At 55.1% G+C, this 21,316-nt stretch overlaps 1 protein-coding gene across 1 annotated transcript in view; it reads left to right on the plus strand.

Annotated features, from left to right (window-relative positions):
- The window catches only part of KSR2 (kinase suppressor of ras 2), a gene marked incomplete at both ends in the record, with an annotated part of 74,267 nt that overhangs the window by 35,756 nt on the left and 17,195 nt on the right, over positions 1-21,316 (plus strand). The window contains 9 exons of the mRNA XM_082293785.1: positions 1,835-1,904; positions 2,492-2,575; positions 5,054-5,121; positions 6,566-6,684; positions 8,762-8,930; positions 11,469-11,510; positions 11,796-11,862; positions 13,346-13,394; positions 14,174-14,541. Of these exons, the coding sequence (XP_082149911.1) occupies positions 1,835-1,904; positions 2,492-2,575; positions 5,054-5,121; positions 6,566-6,684; positions 8,762-8,930; positions 11,469-11,510; positions 11,796-11,862; positions 13,346-13,394; positions 14,174-14,541 (1,036 nt within the window). The remainder of the gene's footprint in view (positions 1-1,834; positions 1,905-2,491; positions 2,576-5,053; positions 5,122-6,565; positions 6,685-8,761; positions 8,931-11,468; positions 11,511-11,795; positions 11,863-13,345; positions 13,395-14,173; positions 14,542-21,316) is intronic.

Consider the following 21,316-nt stretch of genomic DNA (forward strand, 5'->3'; position numbering starts at 1 on the left):
CAATACATTTTTGCAGCGAGCACATTTAGAAAGTAATTAAAAGGCTCAGCGGCCGCCGTTGCCTCCATCCCCTCTCCCCCTCGCCGGGCTGGCAGGATTTAATTGAGGCCAGCCGAAAGTTAGCGGGAATAAATTGTGGCTGATAACGCGGAGGTTGTGATTTGATTCTGGGAGAGGAGCTGCTCTCGCCCGGCTGTTCGGCTCCTCAGGGAGGGGCGATGATGACAACTGAGATCTGGTTTAGAGATTTAGTGAGGGGGGAGGGATGAGGCCGTGCAGAGAGGGGTCACTCGTTAGAGCATCACCTCTGGGATTTGTGGGCCAAATTCCCACCCCTGGGAGGTGGTGGATGCGGAGGTAGTGGAGGGATGCTGGGTTGTCACAAAGGCTGGTGAGAAAATACCAAAAATATTGGCAATGTGGCGCTGGGAAGGTGAATTCCCCTCCTTGGCTTTGAAGGGAGCTTGTAAAAATTTGGGATAGCGACTTTTTACATGGGTGGATAAAGCCAGGACACAAGGAATGGCTTCCCACTGCCAGAGGGCAGGGCTGGATGGGATATTGGGAAGGAATTGTTCCCTGGGAGGGTGGGCAGGCCCTGGCACAGGGTGCCCAGAGCAGCTGTGGCTGCCCCTGGATCCCTGGCAGTGCCCAAGGCCAGGCTGGACATTGGGGCTTGGAGCAGCCTGGGACAGTGGGAGGTGTCCCCTGGCCGTGGGATGGGATGATTTTAAGGTCCCTTCCCACCCAACCCATTCCACGATCCCGTGGTCCTGACATCTCAATTGCTGCCTCTGCCTGTGGAATGACCAGAGGGGGAGAAGGATCCGGAGCCGCCGCTGGCCGGAGGTGCTGGAGCCGGATCAGCTTGGGATGCTCCCAGGATTTCTATCCCGGGGAGCGGGATGTAAATGTAACCTTCAGCCGGCGAGCGCAATTAGAGCCGCGTGCCTGCCGCGATATTAAAATGGGATATTAAAGCAAACAGCAGCTCTCCCCGCTCCCAGGGATAATATCCAGCGCCTGTTTAGCCAGGGATTTGCCGGCACTCTGAGCAAACAGCCGGGAGCCGCCGCTGGTGCCTGGGAAACCTCTCGAATCCCTGAGTGGAAATCCAGCCTTAGGATCCCGGCACGGACCCGCTCCCGGGGCTGAGCATCCTGCGGGGCAGGACCTTTCCCGTGGCCGGGAGGAGCGGGAAGAGGAGCAGCAGGAGGAGGAGGAGCAGCTTTTCCACCCTTGCTGAGGCTGAAGGAGGATGTGGAATCCAAGCATGGCCACGCTCCTGATCACCCTCCTGCTCCAGCGGTGCCAATGAACTTCCCGCTTTTTCCTTAGCCTTCTCCTTCCTTTTCCCTTGGAAGGAGAGCACTGGGCCTGCTTTTAGCTCTGTTCTCCCCTTGGAATGCGAGTGGAATCACCTTTGGAGTGGCTGGCACTCAGCTTTTCCTCAGCTGCCACCTCAAGCCGCGATGTCTTATTAAAAACTGACGATGGGGCCGTTCCAGCTTTATTTTCCCTTTCCTGTTTGGACATCGTGATGCCATTCCAAAGGTTTCGCAATTCCGCCCTGCCTGCACAGGGATGCATCCTCTCCCTGTTCCAAACTGGGTGATGGGATCTGGGACAGGAGACCCCTATTCCCACACACCCACAAAGCCCAGGGGTCTCCTACTTTCCAGACAGGGAGCTCAGTGAGGCATTCCAAGGGGAAAGAGCAGGAAAATCCCATAATTTGATTTTTGTCCGCATCCTTTGCTCCCCTTCCCAAAAAACTCGAATCCCAGCTCTCGATTTTGTTACCAGTGCTGGTTTTCCCGGTCTCTCCCTGCAGATACGCTGTCAGTGCCTCGCTGGTCCCCGCAGATCCCTCGTCGGGATTTAGGAAACTCCATAAAACACAGGTACGCCCACCCCACTGCCGCGCCAGGCTGGGGGATGAGGGATGAGCATCCCCCTTTCCATCTCTGCTCCAGGACACGGAGATTGGGGACATTCCCACTCTTTCTGGGCTGCGCTGTCCTCCAAGCCCATTTCAATTCCATTTCAGTTCAGATCTGGTTGAGATAAGGCTCGAGTCGCTATCAATAAAAGCTGTGTCTTATCCGTGACCTTCAGCAAATTCCCCATGTCTGGATTATCGCCCTTCCATATCTCCCTGAAGAGGGAAAAGCACTGGGAAGAGTCTCAGCACTGCTGTTTGATGGGAAGCTGCTTCCCAAGGGGCTGGGAACGCCGGTGCCCAGGGCAGGGAGGGGTTTTGGGGGGTGCCTGGGATGGGCAAGGCCGGGGAATCACAGCGAGTTGGGACCGGATTCCCTTTGGAACAGCTCTCCACACCCAAAGCGGGGCTCAGGTTGGTGTTTTGGCATCCCTAGAAAAATTCCTCAACACCTGCAGCACGGTTTGAGGGCAGCAGGGAGAGGATAAAGCCGGGCTCGGGAGATAAGCGAGCTCTCCCCGCCCACTCTCCCCGTGTTTCTCTCCACAGGTTTTCCACCAAGTACTGGATGTCTCAGACCTGCACCGTCTGCGGGAAGGGAATGTTGTTCGGCTTAAAGTGCAAAAACTGCAAGTACGGCGCCGTGCCGGAGCTGTTTGTGTCCCTCCTTAAAACTGTGAGGGGATAATCAGGGTTCTGGTGGCGGAACCGAGCAGGGATTCGGGCACGGAGAGCCCGACCAGGCTCTCGCCAGCTCATCCTCCCAGGAAGCTTTAATGAGACGTGGGATCGGGTGAATAACGCCCCAAAGCAGGGCTGGGGTTGGGTCTGGGCTGGGATCAGGGTCCTCGGGGAGGATGTGCCCGCCAGACCTCGGCTCTGCTCGCTCCAGAGCTCCAGAGCTCTGAGTCAGATCCTGACAGTCCCCCCTTCCCTAAGCCTGGCTTTAGCTCCCCACGTTATGGAGATTCCCTGTGGAATTGTCTGCAGGACATGGGGGGTGCATGTGCTGGACCAGGCAGGGATAGCTCTGGGCATCGAGTGGGTTTTGCCCACAGTTTTGGGCTGCAGCCTCTATTTCTGCCAAGTTTTGGGCACCTCTGTGGCACCTCTTGTCGTGGCCCTGCGGAGCCCACCCAGCCCAGCCCGGTGAATCCACGGTGCGAAGGAGAGGGGGTAAAACGGGACAGGACCGGGAAAACAGCGAGGCGGAGGCTGGGGCTGCTTCAGCTGCTCCAAATCTGCCCCAGCCCAGCCTCGGACAGAACCGTGCAGCCAGCGGCACCGGGGGAAGCTGCTGCCGGAGCCGGGATTGCCTTTCCTAGGGCTGGCAGCTGGGAATGTGCGATTGTCCGCGGGTAACCGAGCGCTAACGAGCGCTGCTGCCGCTGATTAAGCGCTGATGAGTTGGTAAATTGGGATTTAAACCTGCCGAGCTGCGCTCGGTTACTTGCACAGCTGGTGAGGCTTTTCTGGAAGGGGTGGCATCAAACCCAGGGATTTTAAAGGGGTGATTCCCATTGTAGCCGTGCTCGAGGAGTTGGAGGCTTTTCCTGCGAGCTCTCCGTGAGGGAGATGGGAAGGGATGGGATGTTGTGCCTGGTTCCTGACCAGGAGCAGGGACGCTGCGGCTCTGGCTGTGCCAATCCTGCTCCCTGTAATCCCACAGAAAAGAGCAAGTCCATTTCCTGGCAGCCAGAATTTGGGAGTGGACGCAAGGTATTTAGGTTTGTTCCAGCCTTGCCCCGGCGCTGCTTTCCCCACAAAGCAGAGGGGAACCGGCAGGTAAAACAAACAACTGGACCCCAAACCCCCCAAGCCTCAAATCCCAAATTAATTCCTGCCTTTCCCTCTAGGAACAGCTTTGTAATAAAAGCTAACACGGGCAGCTCCTGAATTTTCATTACCCAGCTCATTGACTTGAAGCTGCCGTTCCTTTTTTTTTTTTTTCCCCCCCCCATTATTTCCCCTTGTTTTGATAAATCCTTTCCTCCTTTTTCCCTTTTCCCCCGTGGCTTGCTGCCGGCCTGGCAGAGCACTGAGCTGGGGATGCATTTCCATCCTTAATTAAGGAGGAATGGGAAGGATTTGGGAGTCTGCCTATGCCTGTATGCATGACCCGGGGGTGAAGCCCTCCAGACTCCTGCCCTGGCTCCACAAACCGGGAAAAGCTCCGCAGACTATCCAGAGGCTGTAAATCCTCTCTTTATTTTGGCTAAATATCCTCAATAAAGCCAGGAGGGGAGGGCACAGTGACAGGGACACACCAGGGGCCAGGCCAGCCTCTTCCTCCCCCTCCACTGCTCCTGAATTTAATTAAGCATCCAGCAGCAGGATGGTGGGAATGGGGGTTTCATGGAATCACAGAATGGTTTGGGCTGGAAGGGGCCTTAAAGCTCATCCTGTCCCACCTTCCAGTAAACCTTTTCCCCCAGCGCAGGCCTCTGCTCCTTTTATTGCAGCCACCGCTGGCAGAAATGACAATTTGGGGCGTCCTCAAGCCTGGCTGCCCCCCCCCCCCAGCTGGCAAAGGAAGGGGGAGCTGGGCAGAGCCCCGAGGTTTGGGAATTTCTGTGTCACTCCATTGGGATGGATGCGCTCCCCGAGGGTGTGCAGCCCCTGTGTCCCGCCAGCCAGCCCCTCCTGATTATCCAGGATGTGCATCCCGTGTTGTTCCTTATCCCTGAGCCTGCTGCTTGGGAATTATGGGAAGCAGGGATCCGGGAGGGTTCACTCAGGCAGAGTGAACAACCAAAGCCTCGTATCCGGTCACTTTCCCGGGAGGAAAGGGGGGAAAAGCCCTGAGATCCGTCACAGAATGACCAGGGGTGGAAGGGACCTTAAAGCTCATCCCATTCCACCCCTGCCCTGGGCAGGGACACCTCCCACTGTCCCAGGCTGCTCCAAGCCCCAATGTCCAACCTGGCCTTGGGCACTGCCAGGGATCCAGGGGCAGCCACAGCTTCAAGCTGTGCCACCCTCCCAGGGAACAATTCCTTCCCCAAATCCCACGGATCCCTGCCCTCTGGCAGCGGGAAGGCATTCCCCTTTATCCTGTCGCTCCATCCATCCCTGTCCCCTTGTCACTCCTTTCTCTCTGTCCCCTGCCAGGCTCAAGTGCCACAACAAATGCACCAAAGAGGCCCCTCCGTGTCACCTGCTGATCATCCACCGCGGAGGTAAGGCCCTCTGTCCCCCCGCTCTGTGCCTCCGGGGGTGTTGCCAGCGGGTAAAGCTTTCAAGAGCCCCCCGGGCGATTCGGGAGCCGGACCCTGGCGGGGTCCCCGGCGGGACGGAGGCTCCCGAACCGCTTGGGCGCTCCGGGGAAATGTTACCCACCGTTTTTTCCGCTTGTAGGGAGACGAGCCGGTCGGGGCGAGGCAGATTTGCATTGCAAACCACTTCCACCCACCCTCCCCCTGCCTCCTTTTCTTTTCAGATTCCCCACCGCACGGGGTAAGTCCAACCAGGTTTTAGCCTTTTGCTTCTGTCGAGAGCTCAGGGCGGATGTGGGACCCCGAACCTCCCGGTGCATGCGGGGTCCCCGCGCCGGGGACGCGGCCGTGGCCCTGCGGATGCTCGTGGTGCTTTTGGAGCTGCCTTACCCCTCTCTCCTGCGGGAGAGCCCGGCCTAAAATCCACAGAGAGACAGGCAGAACTGTGCAGCAGGACGACGGGGCGGCGCTTCCCACCTCTTTTCTTCCAGATTTTGGCTCCCTTGCTGGCCAGAGGACCGCGACGGCCTGAGGGAAACGCTTCCAATCGCTTTTGCCTTGAACTTTGAGCTCTTGAAGCTGTTCCTTTGTGTTAGATACCCCCCCAAACCCGCTCCTTGGCTTAATCCCGGGGAAAAGAAAGGATTGTGCTGGTGGCACCTCGGAGGGGACAATTTTACAGCCTCCACTCCACCCCCACGCCCTCGCTTGCAGGAAATTTGGGTGGAAGCGGCTGAAGACCCCCCCCCCCCCCTCCCCCGTCAGGCTCGGAGCTGCTGCAAACCCTGCCGGGCAGGCAGGGAAGGCACCGTCCCGTCCCGGGAGCAGGCGGGCTCCTGGGATGGGCAGGAATTGGGATTTAGGGCTGTGATGTTGCAAGAGCCAGAGCTGCCCGCTGTGTGTTTCAGGAGCAGCATGGCTTTGGGGTGGCCTCAGCGTCACTGAAATACCTCCCGACCCCAAAAAACCCCCCAGACCCAGCTCTTAAATCCGTTGTTTTGGAGTCAAACCATTCCTTACCCCCCTTAACTTTCAGGCTGGCTTCCCCCCCAAAAAAAAGAATCTCCCTGCTGAGAGCGTTCTGAGCCGGCTCCTTCCCTCCACCCCAAAAAGCTCCGGCAAGGAACAGGATTGTGCTGGCCGAGCCCCGGCTCAAGGAGGGGCCGTGGCAGCTGCTGGAGCCCCCAAACTGCAGCCTCACGCCCTTGGGGGGGGTTGGCTGTGGCCGGGGTGCAGGAGGATCCCGAAGTTCAGCTGCCATGCCAGGCTGGAAGTGCCGCGGGAATCGCTTTGGAGAGCGGTTTGCAAGCACAGGGTGACCCCGGGCGCTCCCGCAGAGCTTTGATGTCTCTCCCTGTCTCTCCCCCTCCTCTCCATCCCCTTTTCCCTCTCTCCCTTCTTAATCCAGCAAGGTTAGTCCGGACAGAGTCGGTGCCCTGCGACATCAACAACCCGCTGAGGAAGCCCCCCCGGTACTCGGACCTGCACGTCAGCCAAACGCTCCCCAAAACCAACAAACTCAACAAGGTGAGCCCTGAGAACCTTGGCACAGGACCCCCTGCACCCAAACATCCACAGCTTTTCAGAGAATCATGGAATTGTTTGGGCTGGAAAAGATCTCTAAAGAAAATTGAGTTCAGTTGTTCCCCCCACACTGCCAGGGCCACCACTGACCCCTGTCCCCAAGTGTCACATCCACAGGGCTGTTAAATGACTCCACCATGCCCTGCACAGCTGTGCCAGTGCCTGGCCACCCTTTCCGTGAAGAAATGTTCCCAATATCCACCCTGCCCCTCCCCAGCCCAGCCTGAGGCCGTTCCCTCTCCTCCTGTCCCTGTTCCCTGCCAGCAGAGCCCGACCCCCCCGGCTGCCCCCTCCTGTCAGGGACTTGTGCAGAGCCACAAGGTCCCCCCTGAGCCTCCTTTGCTCCAGGCTCAGCCCCTTTCCCAGCTCCCTCAGCCGCTCCTGGGGCTCCAGCCCCTTCCCAGCTCCGTTCCCTTCCCTGGACACGGAAGGATGTTCCAGTAAGGTCATTTCTTTTAAAAATAAAATGGGATCAGCACTTCAGAACAGCCTGGGTCCCGCTGTCCTGGTCCTGCTCCATTGTGGCCTCTCAGCCTCCAGGTCCAAGCTGAATTTGGGGTGGTTTGAGGTCTCTGCTACCAGCAGAGCCTTCCATAAATAACAAATTTACTGTTGCAAATAAAACCAGCCTGGAATTGGATTGTCCCTGGCGAAGCTGCTCAAGCCAGACCTGGCAGAGCACCTGGCTCACTCCTGCTCAGCACTGATACCATAAACCCATCACAGGGCTGGTTCTGAAGGAATTTAGAGCCTGTTGGCCTCCAGTGGAAAATTCCTCAGAGGAAGGGCAGGGTGTGGGGCTGGCAGGCTGGAAGTGCTCAAGAAGAGGGGGTATCACTGATGTGGCGGGGAATGGATCATCAAAACCCTGAATTCCCAAAGCCTGGCTGAGCTCCTCCAGCCCTCAGCATCTCCTGGCTCTGGGAAAAGTCTGGGCACCAAGATGCGCCTGGAGACGTTGATTTTAAACCCAAATCTCTTTAGGAATTCCTCAGTGCAGGGATCTGCTCTGGTTTTGTTGTTATGGGGTGGTGCAGAAAGCTTTTGACCTGAGCACTCCCATTCAGGTTGAAGTTTCCCCTATAAATGTTCTTATGTCAGCGGGGCCCCCTTCTAATTTTGGTGTTTCTAAAAGCATTTCTTTAGAAATATCCTGGATAAAATCATGGAATGGCCTGGGTTGGAAGGGACTTTAAAGATCCTCTAATTCCAGCCCTGCCGTGAAATCCTTTTGTTGTGACCTTTGCTGGTTGCTTAAAAAGGAATTTATGTGGCCAAGATTGTTGAGCATGGAATGATGACCAATATGGGCTTCCTGGAAAGCCCAGCTCATTGAAGAGTTAATTAATTAGGACAAAATCACCTGCTGGGGAAGGCTCGTGCAGATATTTTAACCTTGAAGGGAAATTCCCTGGGGATGGGAGTGCTTGGCACTGCTCAGACCCTGTTCAGCAGCTCCAGGTTGGGCAGCAAGGGGGGAAGTTTTGACTTTGATTTTTCGTTTTGGGTCCAAGATATCCAAGCAGGTTCTCCTGCCTGTTGGCTCTTGGTGGTCCCTTCCCTCCCATCCCAGTGCAGGCCCAAAATTGCTGGCCTTGACTGGGAGGAGTCAAGGAACGATGAGGAATTTCTTGGGATGCATTGGCTGCTCCTTCCAGATCCCTCTGCTCCCTGCAAGGCCCTGGGGTTTGGCTCCAAGGAGCTCAGCAGGAGCTGCCAGGACCTTGTTGTCCCCAAGGACCAAGCCCCAGGGTTGTGGCCCCAATTCTGGCCTTGGTGGCCATGGCTCTGCAGAGCCAGAAGATTTGGGGACCCTCATCTGGGGGTGAGAGTAGGAAAGGAGCCAATATATGGTGGGAAATGGCCTTGGGGAACACCAACGGTTTTGGAAAAAGCGCTGGGTGTTTTCTGGGACTTCTGGAAGAAACGGGTGGGATGATCCACTTGTCACCTGTGGTGGCATTGACCAGCACTGCCCTCACCGGCTCCTCTCTATTCCCTCCTTCCCTGTGTCCCACAGGACCACATTCCGGTGCCCTACCAGCCAGATTCCAGCAGCAACCCCTCGTCCACCACGTCGTCCACGCCGTCCTCACCGGCCCCGCCGCTGCCACCCAGTGCCACCCCCCCGTCCCCGCTGCACCCGTCCCCGCAGTGCCCGCGCCAGCAGAAGCAGTTCAACCTGCCAGGTACTGCCACTGCTGTCCCCGTGTCCCACCTGCCCCGTGAGAGGGACTCGTGTCCTGGGGTGTCCTTGGGGTGAGGATCCATTTGACTGAATCCCCTTCCTGGATTTATGCTGGGATGGGGAGAAGGTGGAGGGAGGAATGAGGAGAAAAGATGAGTTTGGGATAATTCAGCTTGGGTCAAATTTCCTGCTTGCAGAAGGGTCAGAGCCCAAGGCTTCATCTACTCTTGGAATCCTCCAAGGCTGGAGCCAGCACAACTTCTGCTGCTCCCGAGGCTGCAGAACCTTTCCAGGCATGGATTTTCCATGGCATTTCACCCCAGGTGCAAACTGAAACCAGGGGCTTACCCCTCTGTGAGGGCAAATTGGGGTGACCCCACCGTGGTTTTGGGGTGATGGGTCCCCAACGGGTTTGTTGGCAGCACATGTGGGGTGACAGATGATTCTGGGAATGTCTGCCGTGGCTTGTCCCACGGAATCTGGACCTGGTATCCGTCTGCTCCTGGAGCTCCGTCTCTTCAGGGAAGGTGGGAGAGGCAGGGAGGTCCCAGTGGCTGCAGGACACAGAAGTTGTGGAAAACAGCCCAAAAAGCTCCTCTCCAGCTGAGGATGTACCAAAGGCTGTCCCAGCGTGTCTGCCTCGCTTTGGGATGTCCTGCTGCTCCAGGAAAGGTCCATTCCTGGAGGGGGATGGCTCAGAATCGCTCCTGGCAGCGTGTCCAGCCACTCCCAAAAAACAGCTGGCGAGAGGTGAGGAGATCTCTGGGATGCTGAAGCACTCCTGGCTGTCCTGGGGGCCCTGCTTGGTCCATGACCTCTTTGCTGGAGCAGCTGGAAGGTTGGGGTCTCTCCTGCACCCCCAGAATCCCAGGATTAATGAGCTGGGCTGGTCAGAAGGAGGATCAGGACGGCTTCTCCAGAGGAACTGGGTGGCATCTCCGTGCTCCATGGTGGTGCTTCCATCCTGACAAGCCTTCAACCAGAGAGGAAGAGGAGGAGGAGGGAGACGAGGAGGAAGTTGCCTGGCAGAATCCATCGCCACAACGACAAACACTTCCAAAAGCTGGGAAACCCCCCCAAAAATCAACCCCCCACTGTGTGCCCGGAGCGGTGGCAGCCCTTTAGAGTGCCCGGGATTCAGGCAGGATCCCGGAGTGGCGTGAGGAAGACAGCAGAGGAGCTGGGGGGAAGCCCTGAGCACTCCCAGGAATGGTGTGACCCATCCATAGGGTCAGGATTTCTCCAGGTACAGCCCTGGAGCCTCCAGGTTCAGGGAGGACACGGCACGGGTTCGGTGCTGGGGTGACCCAGTGCAAGGAGTTCTTCCAAAGCCAAAGTATCCTGATTCCTCGGCATTCCAATCCACCTGCTGGGTCAGCCCTGGACCCTGCCTGGCTCGGGGGGGACCCAGCCATTGGTGACCCCATCATGGGTCACTTCTGGAGCAGAGACTGCTCCAGGGCTTTTTGGGACATTATTTCCTGTGGTTTAAAGCAGAAATCATAGAATTAACCCCTTTTTGGGGACTTGGAACGCATTCCCAGCCGGCAGGGATGGGGCAGGGCAGGATCAGACCCTGGCAGCTCTGGGGGGTGTTTGCTCCGGGTTTTATTCCCGTGAGGAGCAGAATGGGATCCAAAGCAGGACTTACCCTGCTTTCATCTTCCCAGCCGGGAAGTTTTCTGTGGTTTATCCCATCAAGATGGTCATCTCAGGGATTAGGATTTGAGCTTGGAAATTGTGACACAGTGACCTTCTCCTGCCGGAATTACCTTCCAGGCTCCTTTGATGTTGGCTCAGGTCCTGCTGCAGGGCTGAGGTCAGACTTTGGGGTCTCCAAGCTGGAGAGGGGAAGCTGAGGGGTGGTCCTGGAGATATGAAGGTGGCTTTCGAGCTGGTGCCAACCTCTGGTGGCCTCAGCAGCTCTGAGTTCTTCACACCCATGACCTGCCTGCCTCCACGGCAGTTGGATCAATCCTTGGGCTGGAGATGGGAGCCACTGGAGAGTCCCACCACCCAGAGCCTCTCTGAGCTCTGCCTTTGGGCAGTGGCTCCTGGGACTCCTTCCAGGAAGGACATGGCTCCAAAGCAAGGGACGAAAGGGTGGAATTGGGCCTGAATGGGCAGCGGTTCCAAACCCCTCACTTGGTGTCTCCATGATACCAAGAGGTTCCCAAATTCTGGTTGAGGGCCAACACTCAAACCCACCACGGGCTTTAGCTGGAAAAAAAGTGTCTGAATCCCACCAGTGACTTCATAGATGACATCAATGCTCTCCAAATGGTGTAGAAGAGTAGATGGGGGAAAAAAAATCAAATTATAATCCAGCAGAAGTCTTAATTTTTTGGCCTGGGCAAACCCTACGTGCCAGGTTGGAATATGGAATATTTCATACGGGGATATGGAAGTGGGAGAGGTTGGATCGCACAGGAGGGGTTCACACAACTGCAGTTGAGGTTTCCTGGTGAAGAACGGGGCACAGGTTGGAGCTTTTCCAGCTCTGCAGGTTGGTGTTGAACCCCTTTTCCCTCTTTTCCAGCCTCCCATTACTACAAGTACAAGCAGCAGTTCATTTTCCCAGGTAAGGCTCTCGGGAGGTTTTTCCTGGATGTGGGATGCTGGGATTTCTCCTGGTGGGGGTGGGTGCATGGCCAGCTCTCCAAACCCCTGGATTTGTGCCAGGGTGGGATTTCTCCTCAAACCCAGGCTATTGGTGCAGGACCATGAAGATTCTGCATGGCTGGGTGGCCCTAAGTGACACCCAGCCCTACTCAGGGCGTCACTGAATTCCACCTGGGTGTGAGGGGTGGGATTTAATTCCCTTGGGTGCCCCCAGAGCTCTCTGATTCCTCTCTCTCGTCCCCAGATGTGGTGCCCGAGACGCCGACCCGCGCCCCGCAGGTCGTCCTGCACCCCGTCACCTCCAACCCGATGTGAGTGACTCCCCCTTCCCATCCCCTTCCCATCCACTTCCCTCCAGGCACCCATGGGTGCTCCCCTGGTGCTGGGAGCTCAGGTGGTCCTGGTGAGACCCCAGAGCTCTGGAAGGTTGAGAGGGAGGGTGGGGGCCTCGTTTATAACCCACAGCTCTTTGCCACTGGAAAAAAAAATGGATTTCAATCCAAAAAGCCCAAGTCCAGGGGATTAATTAAATTATAATTAAATTATAAGCAGGATACCTTTGCCACCTCCAATATTTTCAAGCCCAATAAACTTTGGGCTGAAAGTCGGGAAAAGCAGCATCTAATCAGCGCTAGAACCATCCCTGCCCGGCAGGCTGGGCCCGAATCCATCATTCCCTGACGTCCTGGTGCCTGCACCGCTCCAGCAGTGACATTCCACTGCTGGGCCTCTTCCTGAGCCTTTTCCTAAAGGCTGTTTTTGGAGGATTTTGGAAGCCAGGGGTTTAAGGGATGATGAGGTCTGGCCCCAGTTTATGGGCAGCTCATCCACACTCTCCAAGCTCTGCTGGGGTTCTGGTGGATGGAGAGCGATGGGTGGGAATTCATGGAAAAGTGGTCAAGTCGAAGCTTCAGTCGAGGCTCCCCTGCCTCAAGGAAGGTGTCAGGTATAGGATTTTTGGGGGAGAACAGCTTTCAATGTCCAAAATCTGTGATTCCCTCTGGCTCCCCCCACTGAAAACACCCTGGACTTGGCTGGGTTAAACATCTCCGGATCCTTGGAAGACAGGAATTTGTGCCTGGGATAGTGATGAGAAGCCGGCTGGTCCTGCAAACCACCCATCCATGGAGGTGCTCTGCGGCCACCTGGGCTTCCAACACTGCTCAAAATACCAGGATTGACTCCTTTTGTATGGGATCCTGGGATTTATAGTCTTTAGTGGCTGTGGAATGGGATAGGACTCGCAGGACCGCCATGTCCGAGTGGTCTGGGGAGTGGAATTCCCTTGGGAAGGGATGCTGTGGTTTATGTTATTGACAATCATAATTTAGAATATGTTTCTATGATGTTTGAAACCCGAGCTGATCCCTCAGTCAGAACTTCCCTAATTCCCTGTTAATTATCAGGAGCAGCGAGACCCCGGTTATGGACCGAGGGGTGGGAGGTGCTGAGTAAACAGGGAAGGAAAAGACCTGGAAAACCAGCCAGATTTGGGTTCTTTACTGCAGGGAGAGGATCCTTGAACCCGGCACTTCTCCAAAATTATTGAAAAACTCCTTTTCTTTCCTTCTGCACTTTTGCTTTGGCTGGTGTTGTAGGGAAAAAAGTCTTGGAAATCCCTAAAAACACCTTGAGGATGTACCCCAGTGCCTGTGGGGGGGTTAAATCTGTCCCTTACCCCGGGTTAGTGACGCCTTCTCCTCCCTGATCCCTTTATTCCTGGGGTGGGAAGTGGGACTGCTGCCCGAATCCCGGTGTTTTTCCATGGTGTTAATTCTGGAATTCTTTTAACAGCCTGGAAGGAAACCCATTGCTTCAAATTGAAGTGGAGCCCACCTCGGAGGTGAGACGGCTCCTGTGCTTAATGGGCCTTGGTTTTAAGGGTACCTTGGGGCACATTTCCTAGGAAATGGAGACGTTTCCCATCTGTGCAGTAGAACTGCTGATAATTAAATCAAAGGCCAGGCATCCGTGTCCCCACCCTGTGGAGAGGGACCCTCCTGGGCTTCCAGTTTGGAATTCAATGAGGTTTTTTAGGATGCGTTAAAAATGCGGCGGAAGGGAGGGGAGGGGGAAGATGAGAACAGGGCTTTTAAAGGGTGTGGTAAAATCCTGTAGGAAGTATAAATGGACCATCAGGGGGTCTGGGAATGCTGACCAGGGGGTGCCAGGGTGGGAATAATGGGAATGAACAGAGCACAGCTCAGCCAGGGGAGGATGAAACTGTCTTAAGGCAAATTAACTAAATCTCTGCTGGGTCACAGTCTTAATTTAACCCTGGGGTACATAATTGGCTCTGCAGGGCAGTGCTGGAGTCCCCATCCCTGGAGGGGTTTGAAGCCCTGTGGATGTGGCACCTGGGGACATGGGTCTGTGGTGGCCTTGGCAGTGCTGGGGAGGGGTTGGAGCCCATCTCAGAGGGCTTTTCCAACCTAAAGGATTCCATGATTCTATGAAAACCTGGGATTCCGCCGCCTTTGCGTAGAACGGGGCCGCTCTGTTGGCTTTGGGAGGCGCCTTCCTGGTTCCTCTGGGGCTGAGCGAGCAGCAGTTGGATCAGTGGGGATTTTCCCCCAGTTTTCTCCCTGTTTTATTGTTCCCGATGCCCTTTGCCCACCACAGAACGAGGAAGGCGCCGAGGAGGTGCAGGAGTCCGAGGACGACTTCGAGGAGATGAACCTCTCGCTGCTCTCCGCGCGCAACTTCCCGCGCAAGGCCAGCCAGACCAGCATCTTCCTGCAGGAGTGGGACATCCCCTTCGAGCAGCTGGAGATCGGGGAGCTCATCGGGAAGGGCCGCTTCGGGCAGGTGTTCCACGGGCGCTGGCACGGGGAGGTGGCCATTCGCCTCATCGACATTGAGCGTGACAACGAGGACCAGCTCAAGGCCTTCAAGAGGGAGGTCATGGCCTACCGGCAGACCCGGCACGAGAACGTGGTGCTCTTCATGGGGGCCTGCATGAGCCCTCCCCACCTCGCCATCATCACCAGGTTGGGGTTGTTTTTTTCTGTCCAAAGATTAGTTTCTTCCTTCTAAAAATTTGGTTTTTCCGTTGTTTTTCCTCCGGTCTGACGGCGCCGTTGGGTTGAGTTTCCTGCCCTAAGGAAGGGATGTTCTCCATGTGGTGTGGAGAACAGGGCAAATCCAGAAGTGAGCCCAGGCAGGTCATTCTTATCCAGAAGTGGAGCTCCGGGCAGGAATGGTTTGTTTTATCCAGGGACAGGAAGTGCCATGGAATCATGGAATGGGTTGGGTTGGGTTGGGTGGGAAGGGACCTCAAAGCCCATCCAGTGCCACCCCTGCCATGGGCAGGGACACCTTCCATTGTCCCAGGCTGCTCCAAGCCCCAATGTCCAGCCTGGCCTTGGACACTGCCAGGGATCCAGGGGCAGCCACAGCTGCTCTGGGAATTCCAGCCCAGCCCCTCCCCACCCTCCCAGGGAACAATTCCTTCCCCAATATCCCATCCAGCCCTGCCCTCTGGCACTGGGAAGCCATTCCCTGTGTCCTGTCCCTCCATGCCTTGTCCCAAGTCCCTCTCCAGCTCTCCTGGAGCCCCTTTAGGAAGACTGGGAGGCTCCCAGCAGCTTTCTGGGGAGCAAACTGGGATTTGAGGGCTCCCAAACCATCCAAGACCTCCACAGCTTCCTGGGCATCGAGGCATTCCCAAGAACCTGCCCTCACCCACATTCCCAGTGGGAATGCAGCACTGAGTCTCCTGGTGTAATCCCTGTGTGGGTGGGCAAAAAAATCCCAGCTGGCCTGGAGGCAAAGAGGCTGCAACTGCTCCCAGAGCAGCTGTTCTCATGGGAATTACATTTATTCCTGGGAATTCTGTGATTTTCTTCACCTTCAGACCGTGCGTTCAGCTGGATATAATCCCTCTTTTCATCCCACCCTGGGTTATTTTCTCCCGGAGAAGTTTCCCCAAGGTGAGGCTGAATTTTCCTCCTGGCAGCATTTCAAAAGCAATGGAATGGCACCGCTTCCAACAGCCATCAGTGATGAAATATTGCATCATCTTCTCCTAATGTCCCTAATTTTTCCCTTGAAAGTGGCACCTCCCAGTCCCTGATCAGAGATGGGGCGGCTCTGCAGGTGCTCTGCTCCCTCTTTGTCCAAAACAAAAAGATTTCACCCCGAGTTTGTGGCACCTCATCCCTTGCTCCCCGCTCCGGTGGGGTCATGGACTGTGTTTGCTTTGGGAGTTCCATCCTCTGGAGTCAGGGTGACCCCACAGCGGGGCTGGCTCTCCCCAGCTGGCGACTGGAAGAGCGATGCCTTTTATTCGGGACCAAAAACGAGCCATCTGGGGAAAATTCCGCAGCATTTCCATCTATTGGGTAGCTCCAGGCCAAAAGCTTTTGGAAAAGTGTGCAAACACATGTATTGATGGATGAGTCAGAGCCCCCATCCGCGTGTTACGCTGTGTTCCCAAAGGAAAAGGCGGCGTCTCCATCCCGCTCCGACGTCCCTTTGCAGCCCCCGTTTGCCCAGCTTTTCAGTGCTGTTCAATAGCAAAACCTGGGGAATGTATTCCTCGATATTTTGGGGTTTTAGTTTTCCTTTGAGCCGTGGAATGTTTTCTCTTCCATTTTCGATTCTAATGGGCCTTTCTGTACAAGCAGAGAGGTGCCATTTTTGACAGCTGGACAAAACCAGTCCGTGTGCTGCTGCATCCTGGTGAATTAAAATGAGGATTGTGGAGCTCGGCTCATCCTGTTCCTCTTCCAGCTGCACTTGGTCCTGTTTTTTAAGGTCAAAATGTAAATTTATTCAATTGCCCAAAAATATAACCCAAGCTCACAACATTTGCAGGCATCGTTGGGTTGTTCCTGCAACCCACTTTTATCTGCATCCCTCGAAAGTTGAGTCGCTATCAGCTTTAAACCAAAGGAGAGAAGAGTTGGATGGGATATGGGGAAGGAATTGTTGCCTGGGAGGGTGGGGAGGCCCTGGCACAGGGTGCCCAGAGCAGCTGTGGCTGCCCCTGGATCCCTGGCAGTGCCCAAGGCCAGGCTGGACATTGGGGCTGGAGCAGCCTGGGACAGTGGGAGGGGTGGAACTGGATGGGCTGTGAGGTCCCTTCCCACCCAACCCATTCCGTGATTCCTGAGTTGTCTCTTAATGTGCCGGAAAAGCAGAAATCTCCCAAAGGGGGCTGAAGTTCTACCTGGGGATTTCTGGGAATAACTTTAAACCAGGCTTTGCTTGGTGCGAGGGAAAATCACTCCCAGCTGCCTGAGGTGGGGATTATGGATACAAAGCCAGGATATCGGGATTTCCTCACCTTCCCTGTGCCCATTCCCAGGGCAGGACTTGCTGTGTGTGGAAAAGGCCACTTTTTCTTCTGGGAGCCCACAAGTGGCCACTCGAGGCCGTTTTTTCCACAAAATCCCAGCAATTCCTTGTAGTTGCTGCAGAAATCTCCATTTCCCTGCACGTCTGGAAGCAGCTGCGTGTCCCTGGGAAGGGGCTTCACCACGTCGTGCCACCGGCGCTGCCGGAAGGGGGTTATTTATAGCCGGGTTTATTTTTACTTTTCCCCATGCCGATGTTTTCCTTCCTGATTGCCTGCGATATTCAGGGATCGTCTCATTAGCAGAACGAAATTTCCCCATCCAAACAGCCCACTGGGGAAAGAATGGAAGGGGAAACTGAGGCAGCAGCTGGCCAAGGGTGGGATGGTTTGGGTTAAAAATCTGATTTTCCCTACATTTATGGATAAATGGGACCAGCACAGTTTAACATTTTCATCAGTGATAAAAACACTGGGATTGAGAGTGGAAAAGGCTCCAGGGAGAGTTCAGAGCCCCTTCCTAAAGTGCCTAAAGGGGCTCCAGGAGAGCTGGAGAGGGACTGGGGACAAGGCATGGAGGGACAGGACACAGGGAATGGCTTCCCAGTGCCAGAGGGCAGCGATGGATGGGAGATTGGGAAGGAATTGTTCCCTGGGAGGGTGGGCAGGCCCTGGCACAGGGTGCCCAGAGCAGCTGGGGCTGCCCCTGCATCCCTGGCAGTGTCCAAAGCCAGGCTGGACATTGGGGCTTGGAGCAGCCTGGGACAGTGGGAGGTGTCCCTGCCATGGCAGGGGTGGCACTGGATGGGCTTTAAGGTCCCTTCCCACCCAACCCATTCCATGATTCCCGAGTTGTCTCTTAAAGCGACGGAAAAGCAGAAATCCAGCATTTTTCAGCAGTGGGGGAGGTGACTCCAAGGAACGCTTCCATCAGAGCTGCTAATGGGTTTTCTCTTGGGTAATGAGCGCTGGGGACAATTAACATCCATCTTAATTAGTCTGGAGCAGGAGCGGGTGCGAGCCTTGGTGCTTTGAGCGCTGCTTAATGGATGGTGGGAAACAGCGGCGAAGTCCTCGGCTCGGCGGGAATGAAAGGGCTGGAAAAGCTCCCAGTTTGTTGGAATAACGAGTTGGTTTTGCTGGTGGGGAGTGGGACAAAGCCAGGCCTGGGTAAATCCAGCTCCTTGGGGCTCCTGGTGCTGGCCCCCAGAGCAGGAACAGAGGAAAAGCCTCAGCCACCCAGGGGGGTCTTCCAAGGGTAAAGTCCTTTCCTAATCTGGCTAAAATGGCTCCAGCCACCCACGAAAGCAGAAACTCCCACATTTGAGGATTCTGGGTGCTCCTCCTGGGGAAAAAAAGGGGGATTTGGATGCTTATTGATGCTTCCCAAGGCTCCAGGTGCTCACTGGGTCTGTAATGGAGCAGGGGATCAACACGCTGGATGCAGCAACAGGGGGCTCCTGTTGGTTGGGAATGTTGTTTGGGAGAAGGTTTGAGCTGGGCTTTGCCTGGGCTTTGAGCTCCTGCTGGCTTGTGAGGGGGATTTGGTGCAGCTTTTCCAAGATTCTTTGGGTTTTTGCTTAAAAGCTCCAACATGGCTCTCGGAGCCTGTGCCAGGAGTCTGGGATTTGCTCCTTGGGATGCTCCAGGCTGGGTTTTGACCCCTCTCTTGTCACGCCAGGGTGGCTTCAGCTTTCCAGGGTGCCGCCGGTGATGCCACCAGGGCTGTGTGGCCGTGATTTATGTCCCTGGCTGGGAAGACCAAGGAGAACATTGAGGAACATTAGGAATTAAGCCTGACCTTGGCAGAACTGCGTCAAGAGAATTAATTTGTTGAAGGTGCCTTTGGAGCAGAGGAACTTGGAACGTTTCTGCTGGAGAGGGAGCATCTCCCAAACCCTTCCCTGGAGCTGCTGGCGGTGGGGGGATGGAGATAAACCCAGGCCCTGTCCTAATGTGAGATATCAAAGATGAAATAAGAGTTTGCTCCTTTTTCTCTGTGGAAAACAGGTTTTAATTTCACATTCCCTGGTACTAATTAATAGGGAAGGTGTGAGAGCGAGGGATGGAAGGATAGCCAAGGCACTTCAGCTGTTTATTCCTGGATAACTTTAGTGCATGGACTAAATATTGGGGTTTGTTTTGATTCTGTAATAGATTTCTGTGCTGGATTTTGCCAATATTTAATGTTCGGCTCTGCTGCTGGGAGGAACAAGCCCTTCACAAGGGATGCTCTCCCATCCCTGGACCCTGCTCCTGGTGGGCATGGAAGAGCTCTGGACAAAGCTCGGCTATAAACTCTTGGCTCTTCCGAGCCTCTCCCAGTGCCAGATCTCCTGACATTTACAGGCACAGCCCAGCTGGGAAGGATTTGGGGCTTGTAAATCTCAATGCTCGGGGAGCTGGGGATATTTAACCTGATTTGAAGGACGGGAGGAAAGGGGAAGGGTGGAAAGCAAGGCATCCCTGTGGATGCTCTGTGGTGCCTGCAGCCAGCTCCCTGATCCCTCCAGGGGATCCAAATTGTCCTTAGAGCTTTAATGAACCACAAATTGAAGGAACAACAAGGTCAGGTGGGATGGAGCCCTGAATATCCTGAGTGGCATCACTGCCCATGGCAAGGGTTGGAATGAGAGGATCTTTGAAGTCTCTTACAACCCAAGCCATTCCAGGATTCTGCATTTGAAATTGGATTTTTCTTCTCAACGGACTTAAAATGCACCCTCCCAGCGTTCCTTCCTGCGCTGGGAATTGAAGGAGAAGCTCTAAATCCTGCTCAGTGGGTGGGAAACTGAGGCACAGAGTTGCCACCTTGTTTTCCTCCATGCCAGGCTTGGGAGCCGTGCACTGATGGGACACAGGGAATGGCTTCCCATGGGGAAGAGGGCACAGTTAGATGGGATCTTGGGAAGAGATTCTTCCCTGTGAGGCCTTGGGACAGGCTACCCCATCCCTGGGAGTGTTCCAGGCCAGCTTGGGCGGGGCTTGGAGCAGCCTGGGATGGTGGAAGGTGTCCCTGCCCATGGCAGGGGGTGGAATGAGCTGAGCTTTGAGGTCCCGTCCCATCCAAACCATTCCACGAGTCTCTGATCCTGGAGCGTTTCTGAGGTGCCTTTCAGGTCCTGCCCTTCTCTCCGCACTCCTGGGTCCATTTTGGGAAGGGAAGCCATGGATTCCTGCCTCCCCTAACCCTGTCCACGTTCAAACACCCGCTTTAGGAGCCAGGCCCTTCTCCTCTGCCCCCGTTGTTTTCCCTTTTCCTGCTTTTCCGCTGCATTCCCTTCCCTGGCAGTTAAATAATGGAGCTCGTAGATCATATAATAAATGGGGATCGACTTCATGCCAGGCGTGGGATCAGAATGGATTGACCCGTGGGAATACACTCCCCCCCGATCGATACGAGGCCATCAGGCTGGATAAATCTTGATAACGACTGACAACGGCAAAGTCAATACGTGGATTAATATACACATTAAAGCTGGATCTATCTTCCAGCGGCAGACAGCAGCTTGGGGAGGGGCCTGGAATATCCCGAGCCAAGAGGATGGCTGGGAATGGGGAAAAGCAGCAGCTTGATCCTCTGTGTTTGATGTTGAAACATTGGGGCTGGCTGAGCTTTTCTTACCCGCTGGAGCATCAAATCCCTGCCGGCGGCTGCTCCTTAACGTGGAGGATGCTCCAGGGGGGAAGTTTTCCCTTTGTGTTCTAAGAGTGTTTCCAAATGCCATGGAAATATCGCTGGTTTGGCCCCGAATTCTCCGGGAAAGTGCTTAACACAGCAGGATTCGCTTTGCTGGAGAGGAAGGGATTTAAGGAAATGCCTTTGATTAAGTGGCCTGCTGAGAGATGGTCCCAAAAATTCCTTCCGATCGTGTCAGCTCTTCCCGTCCCTGATGAGTGACATCCCAGCATCGTTCCTGATTTTTTCTGAGCACTCTCAATGCTTGGGGTCATCTTTGGGACAGAGCAGGACTGCCTGTGTGGGATCTGTGTGCTGGCACCCTGCCTAGACAAAGAAACAGCTCCTTCCCATGACAGCAGCATTAATTGTTTATTAATAACAATAATAATTATTACTATTCCAAAGTGGAGCCGGGTTCCAGGGAAGCAGTCGGCTCAATCCAAGGTTTCATTCCTGTCTCCGAAAGGATTTTTTTTTTTTTTAATTTCTTTTCCTTCCTGAAGTTCAAAACAGCAGGAGGAGCAGAGAATATATCAGAAACGAGGTCGAGGCGCCTCCACTCATCCCTGTGCGCCCAACCCTCCCTCTCGGAGCCGATTCCGAGCGTGTCCTTTCCAAAGGCGGCAAGTGGCACCTGGAGCATGGAGTTTTTTCGGATGACTTGTTCATAAGCCTGGCTTTAGCTAAGCCCCGGGGGCTGCTTTGCATTCACCTGGCTCCGAGCTCTTCTCCCCGCAGCTGGAGAAGAGCTCGTCTCCTCTATTTCCTCCAAATAAAAATGCAT

This window comes from Coloeus monedula (assembly GCF_965178545.1).
Source record: "Coloeus monedula genome assembly, chromosome: 18".
Classification (NCBI taxonomy): Eukaryota; Metazoa; Chordata; class Aves; order Passeriformes; family Corvidae; genus Coloeus; species Coloeus monedula.